At 41.2% G+C, this 20,998-nt stretch overlaps 2 protein-coding genes across 2 annotated transcripts; both read right to left on the bottom strand.

Annotated features, from left to right (window-relative positions):
- Positions 1-7,086: 7,086 nt before the first annotated feature.
- On the bottom strand, positions 7,087-8,533 carry twist1a (twist family bHLH transcription factor 1a). The gene is made up of 2 exons (XM_063898537.1): positions 7,755-8,533; positions 7,087-7,319 (listed from the first exon to the last, which is right to left on the bottom strand). The coding sequence occupies exon 1, from the start codon at positions 8,370-8,372 to the stop codon at positions 7,782-7,784; it is 591 nt and encodes a 196-aa protein (XP_063754607.1). The 5' UTR covers positions 8,373-8,533; the 3' UTR covers positions 7,087-7,319; positions 7,755-7,781.
- Positions 8,534-11,071: 2,538 nt separating this feature from the next.
- Positions 11,072-11,771, bottom strand: LOC134874616 (fer3-like protein). The gene is made up of 2 exons (XM_063898686.1): positions 11,762-11,771; positions 11,072-11,526 (listed from the first exon to the last, which is right to left on the bottom strand). Exons 1-2 carry the CDS (start codon positions 11,769-11,771, stop codon positions 11,072-11,074), a joined length of 465 nt encoding a protein of 154 aa, XP_063754756.1.
- Between the last annotated feature and the right edge of the window lie 9,227 nt (positions 11,772-20,998).

Genomic DNA, 20,998 nt, shown 5'->3' with positions numbered 1-20,998 from the left:
CAGGACTTTGTAAGATATACAAATAAACCAACTCCCTTTGGCTATAAAGAGCAGTTATGAATTTTGGAGGTGCAAATCCCTGTCTGTAAACAGCCATTTAAAACAAATACAGGTAATAAATGTAAAAGAGTTGATGACTTTGTGAGTCAGGATTTTAGGTGATTAAGTATAATGAAGGTTTTAATAGCAACATGTGGGGCCTTTTACTCACTCTGGGCAAAACAACCTGTAATACTTAACCTTCCCTACTTATTTGTGTGTGGATCTGTGCATTAGTGTTTATCTTAAAGCTGCTGAGTGGTAAGGTTGTGTTATAATATATAAAGCCTTTTCTCACATAACTCTCACCATGTCTCTCTGTTCATAACTTAAAGTTCTGTTTTGATTGTTTTCTTATTTATTTTCCCCTCCCTGTTTGTGTGTGATATGTGTATGTATGTGTGTGTGTGTGTGTGTGTGTGTGTGTGTGTGTGTGTGTGTGTGTGTGTGTGTGTGTGTGTGTGTGTGTGTGTGTATGTGTGTGTGTGTGTGTGTGTGTGTGTGTGTGCCGAGTTGGAGGCTTGGCAGTGTCTGCTCTGAGGTTTCTGTGGCTGCAGGTAACGGACCTGTTCACTTAAACACTATACCTCTAATGTACTCCAGATGATCCAACTATTTATAACCCTACCACATGTGTGTGCTCACTCTGCCACACAGACAAGCATGCACACACACACACACACACACACACACACACACACACACACACACACACACACACACACACACACACACACACACACACACACACACACACACACACATTAAACTGAGCAATTTCTCAGGCATTATTAATTGTGTATTTGAGAAGCATTATCACCACACACACACACACACACACACACACACACACACACACTTCCCATCCCTCTTTTCTGTTAAAGTCTCCGTTCCTTGCATTTTTATGTGCTTTTGGTCGAAAATGTATAGACCTTTTGCCAGTTTTTTCTTTGCTTTTAAAAGAGGTGGTGTTACTTTACACCTTTCCTGTTAGATGTGTGCCATGGCTGAGTGTGTATGTGTAGTGTGTGTGTGTGTGTGTGTGTGGGGGGGGGGGGGGTGACTTTGGAAGTTGCCAAGTAAAGCAGCCATGGGAAGAGAATTATGAGGCATTTCGGCCTGTTTTACAGGATCTTTAAAAAAAACATGCAAATGGTTCACGTGACACCAAACGCCAGGCCATTAAAATCACACAACTAACACCTTCTGAGAGAGAGAGAGAGGGGAAAGGGAGACAGACAGAAAAGCAAACATCATGTTCTAATATTAAACTCCAAAGTAAAGAAAACCCCTAAAAACACATTGGTTTAGAGGACAATTGGCTTAAAAAATGCAGGCCAGCGATAATCACTGCATCAGCAGGACTTTGTTTTCTTACAGTCCCAGCATCTTTGTTTTCGTCTCAACTTGGTTTTCTTCACTTTCTGGCACAGCAAACACACACATTTGGCACAAATTATTGAGTAAATTGTGAGTCATGATGAGTGTTTTTGTATTTGTGTGTGGAGGTAAACACAAAGCGTAAAAAAAGGATGGAGTTTGAAAAAGAGGAGGAAATGAGTGGGGAATTATTAAACAGAGCAGAGGAGATTATGTGACAGATAAGAGAAAACGTGATGAAGAGCTAGGAGATTTGAGATGGGAAAAAGGAAGAAACTAAGAGGTGGAGAGACAGAAACAGACCACCTCAAAGTAATGAGAGAAGTACAGGGGATGGAGAAATAAAGAAGGTGGAGGAAGAAAGAGAGAGAGAGACCACCCCATAGTGAAGACCAGAGTAAGGGCTGCAGATTTCAACGGCTATTTCTCTCCCAGCGCAGCTCCCCCTTAGACCAACACTGAGGCTGGACTAAGTCTTACTGCCAAGCCATCCCTCACTTTACCCTTGTGTGTGAGTGTGTGTGTGTGTGTGTGTGTGTGTGTGTGTGTGTGTGTGTGTGTGTGTGTGTGTGTGTGTGTGTGTGTGTGTGTGTGTGTGTGTGTGTGTGTGTGTGTGAGCATACTCACTTATGACAAGGGCCCTCAGATCGCCAGTAAACTACGGCTGTGCTAGGGTTATTGCTTTCAACAGAGAAAAGCTCCAAAACTTTATATAATCCAGGATGATGCAACACTGTGTGTGTGTGTGTGTGTGTGTGTGTGTGTGTGTGTGTGTGTGTGTGTGTGTGTGTGTGTGTGTGTGTGTGTGTGTGTGTGTGTGTGTGTGTGTGTGTGTGTGTGTGTGTGTGTGTGTCAGAAGCATCTCTGAGCTCTGAGACTCCATAGACTTTGTATAAGTAGTGGATGTCAGTATGATGTAACCCATTTTTTTATGTACCAACGTCTTAATAACTTTGGGCTGGACGTTTAGGACGTTGCCTTCTTAGTTTTTTGTAACTACAAGCTACACAAGAGAGTAGGAAAAATAGATTCTCTGGGCAACACAAATAATTTGCATGAACTTCAAACACTTTGAAAGTGTTGAAGGCTAGTCAACACAGTAGTAGCAAACTGTCAATCATACGCTTTCAGGCATACACTGCTATCTTTACACTAAATGGTACAATAATTAACAAAGAAACATCATGCTGTATTGATAAACTACAGTAATAAATCAGATATGAAGAAGGGTCGTTTTCTCATTTACTTCAATACAATCTGACATGTTTTTGCAGACAAAGATTAACCCCTGATGGCCATTTAAAAAAAATGCAGGCTATAGGAGAATCCGCATAGGCTTCACTTTTCAGACCCGGAGGTGCCGACTGGCAGAGTCAGGACAATTCTCTCTTCTTTTAACACAACAAGGAAACATACATTTCCCCATTGACAGACACACTCCTATCATTGTGAATGGACCTATATTCAGTCAAACAATGGTCTCTCTCTGTGGAAAAAACACAGTGTGTTGTGTGTGTGACCTCAGGGTTTTACACAATGATAGTCCATAGATGTGTGCATGATAAGAGACCACTGTGATTTCGTAAGGTAAACATGGAGAAAACCTTTCAATCTCCATCAACAGACCCCCTAAAGTTCCAGCATTTTAAGCCAAAGTTAGAAAACTCAAATCCAATAAAAGAACTTTGTAGAAGGCGAGGTAAATTAAGTTAGGAGAAAGAGACTATGTGTTTGAATGAGCCGTGCCCTGTCTTTGATAAAGTGCGTATGTTTATGTTCGTAAAACGGGGTCACTGTGATATTGTCTGGTATGTGGAGAGTTATAAGAGGCTTGCGCTTAACTCAATCTGAAAGATAAACAGCCTCTGGCAGGAGCGCTGAGAGGATTCCTATAAGTTATTCCCTCCTTCCTGCTCCTATTTCTTTGAGTTTGCTTCTTCTTTTTCTTACTTTACGTTCATTTCGAAACTTGGACATTTACCTTCCTACCCCACAATCCATTCCCCAGCTCCCTGTACTCTTCTGTCCATCCATCTGAGAGGTATTAGTGAACTGAGTGGCTGCTTTGTGGAGGTGAACGCAGTGGCTCGTGGTCCAGCTGGGGGTCACTGTTGTCTGGGTACAGGGTCACTTTGAGAGGTCAGAGGTCGGGAGTGATGGGTGAAGTTGGCACCGTCCTCAGGGAATGTGTGAGAGCTCATTATGTTACAGCGCTGCTCTGCCCCGACTTCCTTTCTGTCACTTCTGTCACTCTATTACTTCCTGCTTACTTTAACATAACCCCTAACTCTAAAAAGCAAGGCTATCTCTTTCAAAGTGTTTTATACTCTGCTAAATGCCCCCCTTACTAACTCTCTAATGATATCTTATATTTAAAGGAGGACAAATTATGCTTTTAAAACATGTTTGGATTTAAGACGCTTAAAGTATTTGTCATAAATGTACTGTAAATATGAAATAATAATGAAAGCATTTTGCTGGATTGTGATTGTTTTGCAGGATTTGTTTTGTTGCTATTTGTGCTAGTTGAGCCATTAACTTCCAAAAATCCAAATAGTTTGGATATGTTCCTTTCTTCATGCATTACAACATACTGATAAAGTGCCCCCTGTAACCAACCATTTCATATTTAATACTGCAAGCATTATAGACAAAAAGACAAAAAATGCTTGGAAAATAAGAATTCAACCCTATGTGACCTGTTTAAATATTCTCAAAAGTTCTGCTGTACGCCAAAAACAAATTAGTATCTGTGCCGTCTCTTCTCCAAGATTACTGTCATGGATGACTTAAGATGGAGATGCTGCAGTGATATGCAAAGCACTATTTAATTACATTTAACAAAATGTCCTCAGGTATGATTGGAAAACAACAGCAGACCATAAATAAAAGACTAACGCACACACACAAGACACATATACACTTGCACATACACACACTAACGGCTTTAGGTTGAGATGAAACACAGATAATTAGCTCTAATGGAAACCAGACCTGCTAATGTAGTCTCTTTTCCTCTGTGTGTGTGTGTGTGTGTGTGTGTGTGTGTGTGTGTGTGTGTGTGTGTGTGTGTGTGTGTGTGTGTGTGTGTGTGTGTGTGTGTGTGTGTGTGTGTGTGTGTGTGTGTGTGTGTGTGTGTGTGTGTGTTTGTCAGTTCAGCTTCCTCTCCCCCCTGTCTTTTGTGGTGTTGAGGGTTAATGTAAACCAGCTCTTGTTAGCCCATAATGGGAACTTCAGAGAGGGAACGAAATGAGAAAGAAGGCAAGCTGAATAAGTTTAAACAAGCAAACAAACAACGATGTAGGCCTACTATCTGTGTGGATGCATGTGAAATCAACTTTTCCAAAGATGTACAGCTCCTGGTGTTATTAAAACACACACACACAGGCCTGCACCTTTGACTTTAAGATCCGCGTGAGGACTGCAGGCCCAGAGCAGTGATATGTAAACGGTGATTAATGATCGGGAGAGAGTGTGTGTGTCAGTCATCAAAGAGTTTATCATAGCACACTTATATCCAGAGAGCCAGATGCCTTCACGCTGATAACAAGCGGTCATCCCATTACCTAAAAACATCAAAGGGGGGGCAGAAGCTGTGTTGCAGGAGTCCTCTTCTTCCCTCTCTCTCTGTGGAATTTATTTCCCTGTTTGGTAGGCGTGAGAAATCTCTCTCCTTGTGTGTATAACCTATATATGTGTGCGTGTGTGTGTGTGTGTGTGTGTGTGAGTGTATGTTTCGAAGCCTCAGAGGTGACATTCCTCCATGTCAGAGCAACAGCCTCAAGTTTAAGATAACACGGCCACGGTGATCTAAGGGTGGGAATCGATTCCCCCCCGATTGCAGACGAGGACCTCGGGTCAGAGCTGATGGCTTTACCTTCCGCACGCAACCCGTGAAGCAAAAACACAGTAATTCTTCCAAAAATCCTCCCTCAACAACCCTATGGAGAGATATGAAACGCACTATGATAAAGAGTGTGTCGGTTTCTTTTATCTGTGTGAAAGCACAAAGTGTAATAGCCAGCTCCTTAGGGACTTCACAGCATTTCACTGTGTCATCTTTAAACTTTTTTACGTGACATTTAAGTGATGGACACTTTTGGATTAAAGGAAAACTTTACTCTCAAAATTAACATTTGTACATTTATTCCTAATATTTTTTTTACTCTGAACTTTTGAAGTAAACTTTAACCCTTTTTCTCAAACTAGGAACCCCAAAACAGAGGAAAGTCTTGATGAATTGAAGTCAACGGGGCCCGAATATGACAAAAGCCAGACTATATCAAGACATCGGTTTACAAACACATGCATATGCAAAAGCTTACAATATACAGTCTCAGGCTTGATTAGATTTTGGGTCTTAGGCATGCGGGTTTGCTTAAAAATTCAAGGAAAACAATCAGTGAAATGTCGTGAAGATCTAGGGTCTAATCTATTACCCTAGTTATACAGTCCTAGACTCCTTAAAGGATCAAGTTTACGTGTGATGGATGTATGGTGATTGATATATGGTGATTGATATAATTTTGTCAGGAAGGTACACACTCCGCTTTAACTTACTAATTGTTTAAGCAGTTCTAATTTTGCTAAAGAAGACTTTTTTTCTGCAGCTTGATATGTGTGGCCTCTAAAGTCTACACAAACCTTAATTTTCCTACTTAAAATAATACTCATAATTACTTGCTCTCGGGGTACTTGTCACCGTTGTGTCTCAGGTTGGTTGTTTGGATAGAAAATGCTTTTAGTGAAACAACCTGATTGCATGTCATTCAATGCAACATGCTATGAAAGTTAAAGGAATAACAGAAAAAACAGAAAAAAGAACATTGATCATTTGTATAATTTTGAATATTTAGAAATAACCTCATAACTTAAGACCGCTGTGAATAAAAAAAAAATAGTTTTTGCATTGTAGCACTATTATAAGAAGTGTTGTTCATCAGAATTGCAGAAATAAGTAATTTCACAGGCTATTCATTTTGCTTTATGACCCGTATCCAACCCTGTTATCTGTTAGAGCTCTTGGGTTAGCTGCTGCTGCACCTGCAGAGACTCCCATGCTGACCTGTGGCTCAGAGGACATCTGGGAATATGGAGCATGCGTCCCACAGCTCCACATCCACACTGTTCAAACAGACCACCAGCTAATTATGGCTTCCCCAGATCCCTGAGCTCAAGAAATCACTACAGAATAAGCCCCGGGTATGAGATGTTTTCTTTTGCCCCCTCCACTGTGGTTCAGTTAACAGGGGATTCAGCAACAACCAATGAAAACAAACTCTCTGCATAGTCTCAAAGTGCTGAGACTATGGGACATGAGTTTGTTTCTAAAAATGTCAGGTATTTAATTATGTGTGTCGAACAACCACCCTCGGTTTATTATTTTTGTGATTAAGCTTAAGTTAAATTCTACAATTGATATCCAGACAATTGAGAGGTAATACTTTCATTTGTTTTATTCAAGATATTACCAAATATTTACAACACTCAAAAAGCGCAGATTTCTGATCCATTCGGGATTCTGGGATATCCCAAAAATAAATAACTTTTATTTGAGTGGAAGAAAAGGAATGTTGAGCCTGTGTAGAAAAATAAATACCAAATACTTCATTTGCTGTGAAACCCTGAATGAATTGTCAGTCTTTTCTCATGTTTCAAAATGGAGTGGTTCCTCAGAAATCACTTTGTTTTTACAACATTCATGGTCGCAGTGGTCTTTCTTTCTTCATATCTGTCCTGTCTGTCCTAAGTGCTCCCTTGCAAGCATTACAGTCCTTGCAGCAGAGAATATGAAAAGCCAACTCTCCTCCGAGGCCCACAGCGACTAGCCCCTCATCTGTGTTTCGCCTGTTTCAGTTTATCTGAGGGGCCTGATCCACTGGTTCTGCACTCTGGATATTCTGTAAAACAAAACAAAACATGATTTTGATTAATAAAACATCCAACACAGAAAATGGAATTAAATCTGATGTATTTAAACACAGAATGTGCAGCAGTAAACTGGTTGTGGCCTATGAGGTAGGCAATGTAAACATATCTCTTTTCTTTTCTACTGTAAAGGAAAAAAAAAGCGTATTTCCCATCTTTCAAACTGGATTGTGCAATCTTGAGGTTGTCTTACAAATATTGTGAGAAATATCTTTCACATCCTTCAGGGACCCTTTTATTATAATATAAAAACTGTTTTGGGGGGATTCCATGGAAACATTACAGCAATAGTATCCCTGCAGGGACATTCAAATAATATTACTTTAAGCTTGGTGATGCGTAAAATGTGCATTGGAACATTTTGGCACAGTGTATCTCCCTGCAGGATGAAAAGCCGCTCATCTTACCGTGCTGCACCATCCACAGCAGCCCTGCTAGTGGGACGTAGTAGTTGTAGTAGTAGTAGTAGTAGTAGTAGTAGACAAGGACCAAGAGCCCCCCATTCTCCAGACCGAGAACGCGTAGCTCAAGCGCTCGTGCGCCACGTAGCTGCAGCTGGTCCCTCGCGCGTCCAGCTCATCGCTCTGCAGAACTTGGCACAGGAAGTCGATGTACCGGGACGCCAGCTTTAGCGTCTGGATCTTGCTGAGTTTGTCCGACGGGAGGGTGGGAACGATCTTACGCAACGACGTGAAAGCCTCGTTCAGGGATTGCGTTCGTTGCCGCTCGCGGATGTTGGCCACCACGCGCTGTGTGTGTAGGTCATCGAAGGAGGGCGCGGGGCTGCTGCTGCTGCTGGCCTCACTGTCTCCGCTCCCCGCACTGCCACCTCCTCCTTCGCAGCTCTTTCTGCTTTTCTTCTTCCCGGTGCTCGGACTCTCCAAGTCTCCCTCCTCTTCAACCTCGTCATCTGCACGCCTCCGTGTCGCTCGCCGCTTCCTCGCGCCTCTCCTGGGCGGCTCACGGTCGGTCTCCTCATCGCTGTTCCCCGCACTGTCCATTGGAGAAGAGTCCTCTTCCCGCATCTTCCTTTCCAAAACTTTGCTATGGTCTGTGGGAGCGTAATAACCCCTGACCCAAATTCAGAGAACTGGCTACAACATCAACAAACACGACAGGTAAAAAGAAATGTGGCCTGAAAAGAGAGGTGGGCTGCTATTACGGTAAATCTCGTGCGCCAAAGAGAGGGAGAGGTGTCTGCCAGACTGGGACGACCGGGGCTCTTATAGAGGGGAGCGGGCAGGAGGATTTTGGGGAGCGCTGTGATTGGGTGAGGAGGGGTGTAACATAATACTGCAGGCAGTGCCGCTGCTAGCCATTTTGGTGCCCTAAGCATAATTCCTTCATGATGCCCCCCCCCCCCCCCCCCCCAATAAAAAAACATTATGAGTTGTGATGAGTGAGTGGGGAGGGGAGGGGGGAGGGGAAAGGGGGGGCACCATCGGTACCTTTGAGTAGTATGCCTAAAAAGTGCCTCATATTTCTATAGTCTACTGAAATCATTTCGGCCTTATAATTATTATGACGATTTTTCATTAGGCTATTTTTGGTGGTGCCCCCTCGACACTTGGTGCCCTACGCACAGCGCGTAATGCGCGTTATGGGAGCGGCGGCACTGACTGCAGGGGAAGGAGAGTTCTAGCTATAATATCAGAAATGCTCTTTAAGACTCCTTGAGGCTCCCTTACACAAGATTGCGAAAGAGGGTGTGGGGCGTAGTGTTATTGAATCATATTTATAGGTTTGTGCAAGGAAAGCAAGAACTGTTCCTGTTTTAGGGGATTCAATATTTCTCCATTATCTAACAGTGTTTACTTCTGCCTGTAATACACATTGTTCATTTCCCTTTAACTGTTGAATTAGTGTAAATTAAAAAGAACAACTATTTCATATCATAGCTGGAACTGTTTAACATCTTCCAAAATAACCTGAATAATATGTATTTTTAAAGAAAATCATCATAGACAAGATAGTGTATAGGAATAAGAATTTTGCACCAGCAACTTTTAACACCAATAAGTATGTTAGGATGGTAAAGCCTATTCACAATATGTATTTTGAACATAAATGGACGCATTTCACGTTTTTTGATTTCATTTTCTACTATTTTCCAAGTTCTATTCAACAGTTGCCATGCCTCTTTAGACAAGTTGAATGACATTTATTTCTTATTACAAATACATTTAGTCTGTTCTCGGCTTTTAAGTCTCCCTGCACAGGTCTAGACACTGAGATGGGAGCAGTGGTGGCTGCGAAAAATATCAGACCTACTGAAACACAGGAGGTTGTCACAGTAGGAGGGCTCAGCTCGTAAGCAGACCGAGGTGTTTATTTTCCCGTCAGCAGCCCCGCGTTGAGGTATGCGCTGAAATGGGTCTGACTCCCGCAGGGATCTGGACACCGAGGCTCAGGTTTAAAAGACGGGCTGTCCCAGGGAGCTCTCAGGGCGGATCCGAGCTCACAGCGGGGTCGCTAAAGGCGGTGTAGAGTTAGAGAGCAATGCAAACACCGGGGGTGATGAGAGAGAGAGAGAGAGAGAGAGAGAGAGAGAGAGAGAGAGAGAGAGAGAGAGAGAGAGAGAGAGAGAGAGAGAGAGAGAGAGAGAGAGAGAGAGAGACACACACACACAAAAAGACAGAGAGAGAGAGACACACACACACAAAAAGACAGAGAGAGAGAGACTTGCACACACAAAGTCTAAACATGCACACATGACCACCCAGCTGTGGGGCCTGCACGCTATAACATCAAAAACCAGCATCTAGATGTGGCTGAAACTAAATCGGGTAACTTTTGGAGGTGGTCTGTGGTGTGAATTATCCACAGGGAGGCCTCAGCTCTGATGAAGGGGAGGAGGTTCACCGCAGGCCAGGTCTGGTCCCTTTATATAAGGAGAACCCGCCACAAACGCCTGTCGGGCCTGGATCTCCCTGCACTGACTCAATTTACACCTCAGTGCTAAAGATAACATCCAGCGACACGCAGTCAGACTTGACTTTGCGATTCAAATCCGATGAATATTTGCTCATTTGCACTTGACAAGGTTGATAATGTTTAAGTAAATCTTGTTTTTGTTGTTATATCTTCTGAGCAAATCTTTAAGCTACCCTTGAAATCAGTCTTGGCTCCCATGTCTGCATCAGGACAGGTGAGGATGTGTTGCTCTCCAAGGTGCTGAAATAAATAGCACACCTGAAGCGTGTAGCCTTGCATGGCAACGTAAATATGTGATGCCAACTTTTATTGCCACACTTTTTTTTTTAATTAACCTGTAAGATTTACACGTTTTCTGATTCTACAGAATAATCGCAAATCACATTCTAATACGCCATACTGTAGGCTTGAATGATTTAAAAACAAATGTATGTTTATGTTGCAGAGCAAAGAACACTGAAGTTATAAGAGCATTTAGATTTATTTTTAAGCAGCAAAAAGTCACACATATTAGGCTTACTCAAATATTTGTAATTGTTGCTCGTAAGTTGTGCTGATTTTCAAATGTTAGTGCTTGAAAAAACAATAGATGTCACATGAACGCTTTTGAGATAGGGGATATTTTTTGAGACGTTGTAAATATGTAAATAGTTTTAAAATGTATTTGTTGTATTATAGTTATATCTTGTTTGAATAAGGCTGAAACGAATAGATCAGTTCACCACAATTTCCGTGTTAAACTCAACTTAATCTCCAGGAAAGGTTCCAGTTCATATTGGACTCTTTTAAATCAGGTGTTCTCCAGTAGGTCCGTCATGAAGGAGATGTAGACGATGGCCAGCCGGAGTGTGTCTATACGGGACAGTCTCTTCTCGTAGGCGAATGTGGGAACTTTCCTCCTCAATTCATCAAACGCCTCATTCAGGCTAAACATCCGCTTTCTTTCCCGCACATTGGCCGCTTGCCGCTGGACCACGTTGATGATCCGCCTCCGTTTGGACTTGCTGTGATGGCCGTGAGCGCCGCAGTATCTCTGTGAGTGCACGTCGTCCTCCATGTCGCTCCAGGGTGAGTCGCTCAGCCGCGTCTGTGTGTCCGGGCTGGATGCGTCATCATCCACCTGCCGTTTGGACTCCAATGCGAACTTTTGCGGAAACTCCGTCATGTTCATGTCATTGACAAAATCTATTAAAGTGGAGTCTACTAAACAGTCCTGCATGTCCACATTCAGTCTCAAACAGCAGTCTCACAGAGGATATGCAACTTTTATAGGTCTGCTATTAAGTCAAGCATACAAACTGACGCCAATCAAAGGTTTCAGGACTGGCTGAAGTCACTCACCAGACACAGAGATCAAAAGGGGAAAGCATCTCAAGTAAATCCAAATTTCTCCAAATCCGGTTTACAGGGTGAGATCCTATTTGGCTCAAGTCCAAGGGTTTTAACATGCTGTTTTAATAAGTCGCCTATGCCTCCTCACAGCGAGACATCTTTCATGTCCCCTCTCCCTCTAAATTGAGTCCATTTCTAAAGTAAGTCAGCCGGTGACTGGGTTGAATCCGAGGAGAGAGGCTTAAAAAACCAAAAGGAAGCTGGAGGTCCCTGCCAATTGATGCTCTGTCCTCCTGGAGGCCCTTAATGAGCTTCTGAAGAACGGAGGCTCTTGACAGAGGGTCATACAGTCTTGTTTGCACTCTCCCTTCTGCTTCAGAGGCTAAATAATGACACTTTTATCACTTAAACAGGCCGAGAGAAGACCAAATAGAACATTCCCTAACAGTCACTATACACCACAAGCTTTTCTGTTGCAAATTAAAGCAAATAGCTGTCCGTTCCCATGGCAGGACAGAGTCCACACTGTAGGAACTGCTGAGAGAGACACTGCTGTAACTGTGGGCTCTTTGCCTCAGTGCTAGGACACTTTAAACGTTCTGTATGACTGAGAACAAAACGTTGTAATATTGTTGGTGATAACAAAGATGTTGAGAAAGTGACATGGATACTATTAGCTTTCTAGGTAAAAAATAAGGCCTATAAAAATGCTTCACTGAAAATATTTATGAACCCAGTCACCCTTTCCCATTGTTCATGATTTTCTGAAAGCCAATAATGCTATACACAATTTGTGTTAGGGTGGAAGTAATAGTGTCTATCTCAGTTCTTATTAGGAGTATTGTTTTGCATAGCTGACCTTCAGGAGGACATTTACATAAATAGTACAAGACTTGCCGTCTGTTTTACCCAATTACAGTTTTCAAGTTTTTTATTATATTTTCTCGAATAAGGCATTTTGACTAAGAACACAAACAGTGATTTGCCTATTAACTGAAAAGGCAGGAAGAAAGGTTGCATTTCATATATAAACACAGGTTCTGTTAGGAACAAAAACAGTCTGCAGACTTTTAGTCTCTTGGGGTTAAATAACTCACTCAAGGGCAAATCAACTATTGTGGTTTAAGGAGGAGACACTGAGCTGTTCTGAAGGTTTATGAATTCAGCCAGTGTAGTGCTGGTGGTTTAAAGCCCACTCATGATGACAAGTTGTTGTTGAGGCATGCAATGTTCAACATTTCAGTTTCACAGATGTTGACTCACTGGGTAACTGATCTTATTAATACTGAATTAGGATACGTTCTCTTTTAATTGGTCGTTTCTAGGAGGTCAGAGGTTTTGGTCAGTCCCAGCACTTTACCTACGGTGCTTTGAAGAGATTTGCATGTAGCTGAAGATGCCATTCATTAATGCAGTAGGTTGCCAGGTCCCTGCTCTGATAGCATGTGATTTGTTGGTTATTTGGGTGGTGGCTTTGTGCAGTTGTCAGGTTTGATAGGTCGTATTAAGTTCTATTTGTCGCTTTTTCTATTGTGATGTAAGAACGCTCTATTAACCATATACCATTAACAGCAAGTTTGGTCACTCTTTAATCGACCGTACTTAATATTTAACAGTGTTTGGTAAAATTAATAAATGCTTTATGATCCATTATATTGCAGTATGATGGTTGCAGACAAAAAGGTAATATGTTTATTATTTAAAAAATATATGTCGAATATAAGGCAGTATAGATATACTGATAGCATTTATTAAAGGCCCAAGGACTAGGATTTGTTGACTGCAGTTTGTAAACACAGCATTAAAGAGTCTACCCGGCTCAATGCAGGTTACAGTAATTGTCAGAGGGCAATAGCAAACTACAGATTATTTTTTATTTTAGAACTAGTGTTTTCCCCATTGGGGTCTTGCTTTGCTATTTTACTTTTTGGAGGTGTCAGCTTACTTTTGGATGCTTTGTTTACAACCTGGCACTTGCTTGCTATAAGTTTTCATAGAAGTTGACGCCCAGAAAAGTTCCAAAATGAAAATAAAGCAGAGGGCTGATCAGAAGAATACTCCACCAAACTTCCAGTAGGTCATTAGTCATTAAAGGGAGTTTTTTTGTCTCTATGCACGTTCATTTAGGAAATCCTACTCTTTGTGCCTTACACTGAGTTAATTCATTGCATGTCTTTATGAGTTTTAAATACATTTAGGATCAAAATACTGTACATTTAATTAATAATATATTTCTTTGGGAAGACTACCACATTGATGCATGCACGCAAGGGAGGATACAAGACAGAATAAAACGTTACCTTATTTTAAATGTTGAATTTCTCTACATTTGAACATTTTTGGGATACTGTTCACACCAACAACACATTTAACATAAGTCTAGTCGTTTTTAAACATTATAAAGACATGTACCATGTTATATCCTCAATTCAGAGTTTTATTCTGAAATAGTTTCTGCAGGTCAAATTAATTTGGAAGTATGGATCCTCTTTTAGTAACATGTTGTCTCATAAATGACTTCTATTAGTAATTATTACATACACACAAGAGTGTCTTTGTATACATACTCTACCTCAGTGTATCTTCTCCATCTCCCTCCGCTCTCTGTTTTCCCGACTGGCAGATAAACATGATGGGACATTCCGCCGGTTGTCGTGGAAACGCTGAGAAAGCACAGCTGGGCGGGAGAATATGAGGTAATCTCACCCTGGGGCTGCTGGGTAAATATTGGTCTTAAATAAGGAGTAAAACCCCAAAAGAGGTACACACACACACACACACACACACACACACACACACACACACACACACACACACACACACACACACACACACACACACACACACACACACACACACACACACACACACACACACACACACACACACACACACACACACACACACACACACACACACACACACACACACACACACACACACCTACAGGGGTTTATCCCCAGTTTTGTCAGAGTGAAAACACACAGGACAGACCTTCACACAGAGACTCATAATAGCCCATTTCCTGCTCTGGTCTGTTATTATTGTTTACACACAGAGGGAAATGAATGATAGTTTGCGGTAAGTATATGTGAAAGTAAACAGGTTTGACAGAAACAACCTCCGTTTAAAGAAGAAATATCATCAAGAAGTCTGGATGTTAAATTCAGTTAAAGTTTGGGTAAGCAACTTTTGGGAAATTAGCATGAGTAAGGTAGATTTGAAAGTATACAAATGAAAACATCCCACCCCCTTGAGTCAGGCTTTCCTCTAAAGCCAATACTCCAAAACACATGAACGCACACAGCCCGACTACTGCTGGAGAAACAGACCACGAGCATTGGGAAGATACGTGCAGCAAATCCTTGTCATCGCTGACCGTACTTTACTACATCATGTCTTATTAACATGCAATAAAACCACTCTGTATGGGGACATTCAGTCTGGATATTGTGGAAGACATTGGTCATGGACATTGAGAGTGACTATGTAGGTATGATTGCAGGTAGATGGGCTACATGTCAACAAAAACAACAAAAAGTAAGGACATTTGTATTTGGTAGATTACTGTACTATAGATTTGCAGTCACGGTTCGGAGTACGATATGACCGACGGCTCTCTGCCCAGACAATCTTCAACAGACTACACACAGCCAATCTCCAGGGCTGCCAGGAGGCCTGCTGTGACTGCCCTCTAATTACTAAATGGTTTAATGGCCAATATGTCTTCCTTCTTCAATCATCCAATCCATCAAACAACACCAAACAAGAGTCAACAGCAATTTGCAGTTTGGCTCGGCACAGAAGATTTGGCAAACTTTTCATGGGTGCGTCCCACATACTCAGGTCTGGTTTCATCCTCTGGGGATCGTGAATATCTGTATGTAATACCAAGGCATGCCATTAAAATGTTGTAGATCGAAGATAACTGGTGCGGATAGTTAGTCAAGACCAACAAATCCAACCTAACACTTCAGTCCAGAAATTGTATATACATTATTTTACGGCTCATAGCAGAAAGACTTCTCTTGAAAACTAAACCCCTTACGGATTTTAGATCTATAAATCATCACGGTAACATCTTAATAGGCGGCGCGGGAAGAATTAACCTTAAGTCTTGTGTGTGGAAAAATAGGATTTCACTAATTTCACAGGAGGATTGAGGAAGAAAAAGGGTGTGGATTTTGAATATGCAAGTGATGTGTTTTCATGCTGAAGCAGTAGTCACATAGTAGTTTGTTTTGTATAGATATAGAGATCTATGCAGAACAGTAGGCTCTGTGTCTTGCAGTGTGGTACTCCAGAGCAGCCAGGGCTGTTCTCACCATGTAAATCTGTCTTCCTCCTCCTGTGGCTTGTGCACAGCCAAATCTCTCCCACCACCACCACCACCACCACCACCACTGTAAATCTGAAACAAGACACTTCTTTTACTTTCTGTTTCTTGACACTGTGTTTGGTTTTCCTCTCTAAATGAACAAACAGTCACACTATATGTTGTGCAAATCGCTGAAAGACAACTAGTTGGACAAAGGTCTAACCAGAGGCAGAATATTCAAATTACATTATACAACTTTGGCAATGCTGTCTGTTATCAGGCTCTTTCCAATAAAGCAAATTTGCACATTTGAGAGAAGGGGGAGTCAGTGGGAAGCAGGGGGAGTAAGAGAGATGAGTTTAACTCCTGACCTATCAGCCTCTTTTTCATTGTGTCACTGGGACTTTTTTGGCCTTTATTTCCTTCTCTTTCCCCACCCAAAAGCTGACTCATTGGCTCACTTGTCCCAACTTCCTGCCTTCTGATTTGCTGGGCATTTAAGCCAACATACAGTCATGGTGTGTTTACACTGCCAGCATGGTTCATGCGTGTGTGTAAATTGGATAAATCCCAAAACCACATCATATATCTCCTTTCTCCCCCCCTCCCAACTTCCTCCCCTTCCCTCTCCAAAGTTAAACCTCCCAGACGCCAAACCGCTGCATGCCCTCAGCTCCTCTTTTCCAAATGACTCTCCTTTTCTTAATCCAACGTCTCAAACCTCTTAGCTCTCCCTCTCCACTGCCACACTAAACTCCCCCACCCACCTTCACCCATGTCAGCACCTTGCTTCAGCTCACACCCACCCCCATTCTGCATTCTGAATGATGTCTGTGTTTATTTTCTGAAAGAAGGTCAACCACTCTTTGCTGTGTTGTTTTAAGGGTGCCATGTTTCATTTGTTTTAACACTCATATTCTGAGCTGGTGTATGCTGAAAGGCTAGGCTGCAGGGAAAGATGCTACTTGATGATGATGAGGACTGATGATGAGGTAGAGAGGTCCATTGCCCAATATCACTTTTGCACTATAGGTTTAACCATAACCATAAACCGTGTGTTTGTCATGGTTTGTTCTGGTTTACATCATAATCTATTTAAATCAAGATTATGCAACTTTTTTACTGTAAAAGGGGGGTGATGCTTTTTTTCTCACCACTGTGCCAGAACTGCTTTGGAACAGAGGCGAGTTGGAAAATATGGACAGCAGTTTTGAGGAAAAACGTCACCAATTCTCTTGGTAACAATAAAACAGACTTGTGAATTTCAGATTACTGATCAAATGTAGTTCCTAGAAGCAGCGCTGCTTCAGAAGCCCTTCAACTTCTAGCAACATCCCAGTAATGGCATCCAAAAACACAACAAAGTACTTGGGAAACAAGACTTGAGAATAAGTAAGTATGCACTTCTATTGGCTAGTGATCCAACACATTGTACGTGATATACTAAGGGCCCGGGACAAGTCCAGCAGATCCACATAAGAGGTTGACTAATCACAACAGAGCCGGCCTGCTATCCAATCAGTGGGTGAAAAGAGCTGATGCAGCACAAAAGTATGAAAGAAATAAAGACCTTTTTGAACATTAAAGCATGTAAACATGTCACAGTAGAAACACAAAATAGTAATATAAACCTAAAAATGAGCATAATATGTGCTCTTTAAGACAGGAACTGAAGAAGCACTTGACAACACAACAGCCACCGTGAGCTTTTGCAGTTCAACAATATCTTTTCTGTTTTTGTGTGATGACCATTTATAATGCTTGATATTTAGATGAATTGTTATTTATTAATGTGCGTCAATGTTATTTTTATTTTAACAAAGGTGTTGGGGTTTTTTCTCTTCTGATATTTTTTCTGTTGGGTGGCTCTTGTTTGGACGAAACAGGGTAATGTAAACACTTGAATACACAACAGCTGGATAACAACTTCATGATTTACATTTTACCAAATCCTTTGGGAAATTTTGGTGAATCATGTTTAAAATATGTTCTTGCTTCTCTCACACAGCTTTAAAATGAAAGTAAATAAAGAGGTTTTGTTTTACACAATTGCAAAGCTTAGTAAAACCCCTTCTCCACCCCTTCTTTTTGTTTGTGGTAAAACTGCGGCATTCTTTCAAATGCTCCTGTAAAATGGTTAATATGTACCCAAGGTTCAGGAGCAACTTTGTCCGCATTGTCAAATAAGAAAATATTCTTATTTAACAATGCTGATAAAGTGGCTTCTGCATCAGCTCTCTAACTTGGTTTAAACATGAAGAACATCATGAGCGTTTCAGATTTGCCATGAGTAAGTGCTGCTGTCTTTGGCATGGATCTCTAAACTCACTTAGGAAAACTTGAAGATCTCAGTGTCTTTGTTTTTATATTCAACACATTTGTCATATGTAGCCTTCGGTAATTAAAATGATCCTTCTTAGCAGAGACAGCGGATGGCTCAATTATAAGGGGAGTATCCTCGATCTTCATGCCAATGGCTTTTTCTGTGTTTTTTCCAGCATTCAGGTCTAACCCACACATCATCAGCAGCACTTTGGCCACCCAGGTTTCGTATTTTAATTTGTTCCTGTATTGCTATCATGCCCTCTTTCCTCTATCTACAAACAGCTCTGCAGTCTGACAAGGTTGTCATCAACATATACTGTAATAATAAAATATTTAGTTGTGTCCTGTGTATTCTCCTGTAAAGCTACATGACTAAAAATGAGATCATTTGTTCCAGAGATGTACGTTTTCTTCCACTTCATTCGGCTTATTTATTTTTCTGTGGTTTTGGGAGGTTGTGGCAGAAAGTCTGATGATATGCATTCGTCTTCTTAACCCTCCTCTACTCCTCTCTGCATTTCTGCTTCAAAAGGTAAAGGGACTGATAAAAAAAAATGCTTTTTACATTAGCTTGTTGTTCCATAGTAAATCAGTGTTCACTTTTATGTGTATGCTCGTAGGATTTGGCCTCATTCTTTCAATATTAGCTCTGTGTCTTTGGATGATGTGGTTATCATAATAGCGGCATACAGTTAAGATTAAAAAAAAAAAAGTGTTTACTTTTTATCTTTGGTCGTGACATATTTCTGCAGTGTTTTTGGGTGTAGGAGTTACAGATGGACTGAACACTGTCTAGACGTGTATGAGCCTCCCATTACCTCCTGATTACACTGAGCCCTATTAATCTCACTGGGCTGGCCAGCCAGGGCAGAGCATGCACACACAGACACACATTGCAATACAATACAAATAAGCACACAACTGAACGACTGAAAAACTATATTATATAAATCCGGCATGTAATGGAAAGGAACACAATGAATGCTAAATATGAACAATGTGACTGTGTAGATGTCATATAATATTAACATGTGATATATTTTGAGTATCACATTTAGTTTCAGAGAAAAGCCTTTATCTATGCGTCATTCTGCCTGTATGGATGAGAAGTACAACTAGATACTTATAGAGGAAGTGATGGACACTATTTAAATCCTTTGGATGGGTCACAAGAATACATTTAACACATGAAGTAACAGCTATTTCGTTTTAGCAGTAAATGTACCGAGTCAAAGTACTCTATCTGATGGTGGTTGCCAACAAAAGCCTCACTTATTGAGTAGAGCAATATGGTTCAAAAATGACTTTGCTGACATTAATGATGACTTAGTTGAAATAAAATTCATTGTCACAACTAAATAAATGAAGTTTACCAGTGGTGTCCCTCAACGCTCTTCCTATGGCCCCAGATTTATTTTATCTAATATAACCTATGTTTTATATAGATATAAATTGTGTCTGTTAAAATGTACTTTATTCAGACAGATCATATCAGGTTTAAAATGACATGGGAATAAATCTGTAGACACATTTAAATTAAATTGAGGCTATCAAAGCATAACTTTTGGTAATCGTAACACTGATACACGGAAAAAACAACGAATACAACCAGGTTTAAACTTCAAGCCCTATCTTTTTCATTCTACACACAACTAGTTATACCAGGTGACCAGGAGACACTGTATATTGTAAATATCAGGTTTCATTAACTAGACTTTCAGAATAACGAGTTGGTTTGTTACTAACTCATTCCACCTGCACAATACAACACACACAAACAGCGGTCAGGTGAACAAATTGTTCAGTGATCACTACACCTAGAGGTAACACAATCCTCCATTATCTGACCTTATTTAATCAGTCATTTCATTTACACGCTTACTGATGACTCCCTTAGGAATCTAAACGATAATAAGCGTTTCAAATTGGACAAACACACAGAGACTCAAATACAATTCCCTTGAGGAACATAATGCCCGTCTGTCGTCGCCAGGGTGACTGAGGGCAGGACGGTGAGTGTCTGCTGCCAAGGAAACAAACTATGGGAATCTGACTTACCAACCAAAAGAAATGTTTACTTTTGGGGTTAATGTGTGTGAGCATGTGCTCTTGTTTACAACTGTGTGGACACTGAGTCTTTGGGAAAGAGTTTAATGCGGAGATGCTCAACTGGATTTGCACTGGGAGACACTTTTTTTTTCAAAATGACAGGAGGTCAGGGGTCAGTTAATAAAAAACATTAATAATATTTATCAGATAAAATGGATTTCCTACTTAGCCTGGACTTCTATCAGGGGGTCTGTATGATCTTTCCCTGGCACTTTTTTCAATAAACAAGCTCCTTATTTACATTTGACAGTATGTCATAAATTAATTCATTTTGAATTAAAAATATGGTAAGCTCGCTACTCTGCCTCCTATTAGAGGACAAATTCAGCCTGAAGGCCATATCTTGAGTATCCTTTCTTTAATGCAGCCAATCTAACTCTATGTGAGCTTGGGCTAGTTGCCTACTTGAGGGAGCACAAAACACTGAGATGCAAAGCAGGAGTGCCAAAAAACTCCTAGAAATGCCTTTGAAAATGCCATAAAGGGATTACATGGATGTCAGTAGGCCTGTGAGAGATGGGCCTTGATACGAGTCAGCCCTGGCTGGGCCGTGTTGGAGGATATATGGCCACAGTTGCACGGCTCTGACTGGTGGAACACTTAAGATTTTATGACCTGCTGCCATTTGAGGCT

Source organism: Eleginops maclovinus, chromosome 13 (genome assembly GCF_036324505.1).
Source record: "Eleginops maclovinus isolate JMC-PN-2008 ecotype Puerto Natales chromosome 13, JC_Emac_rtc_rv5, whole genome shotgun sequence".
In the NCBI taxonomy this organism is placed as follows: domain Eukaryota; kingdom Metazoa; phylum Chordata; class Actinopteri; order Perciformes; family Eleginopidae; genus Eleginops; species Eleginops maclovinus.
This window is presented reverse-complemented; position numbering and strand designations above follow the sequence as displayed.

Excerpts from the sequence above, each read along its gene's own strand:
- twist1a (XM_063898537.1), bottom strand. The coding sequence starts at position 8,372 with ATGCGGGAAGAGGACTCTTCTCCAATGGACAGTGCGGGGAACAGCGAT.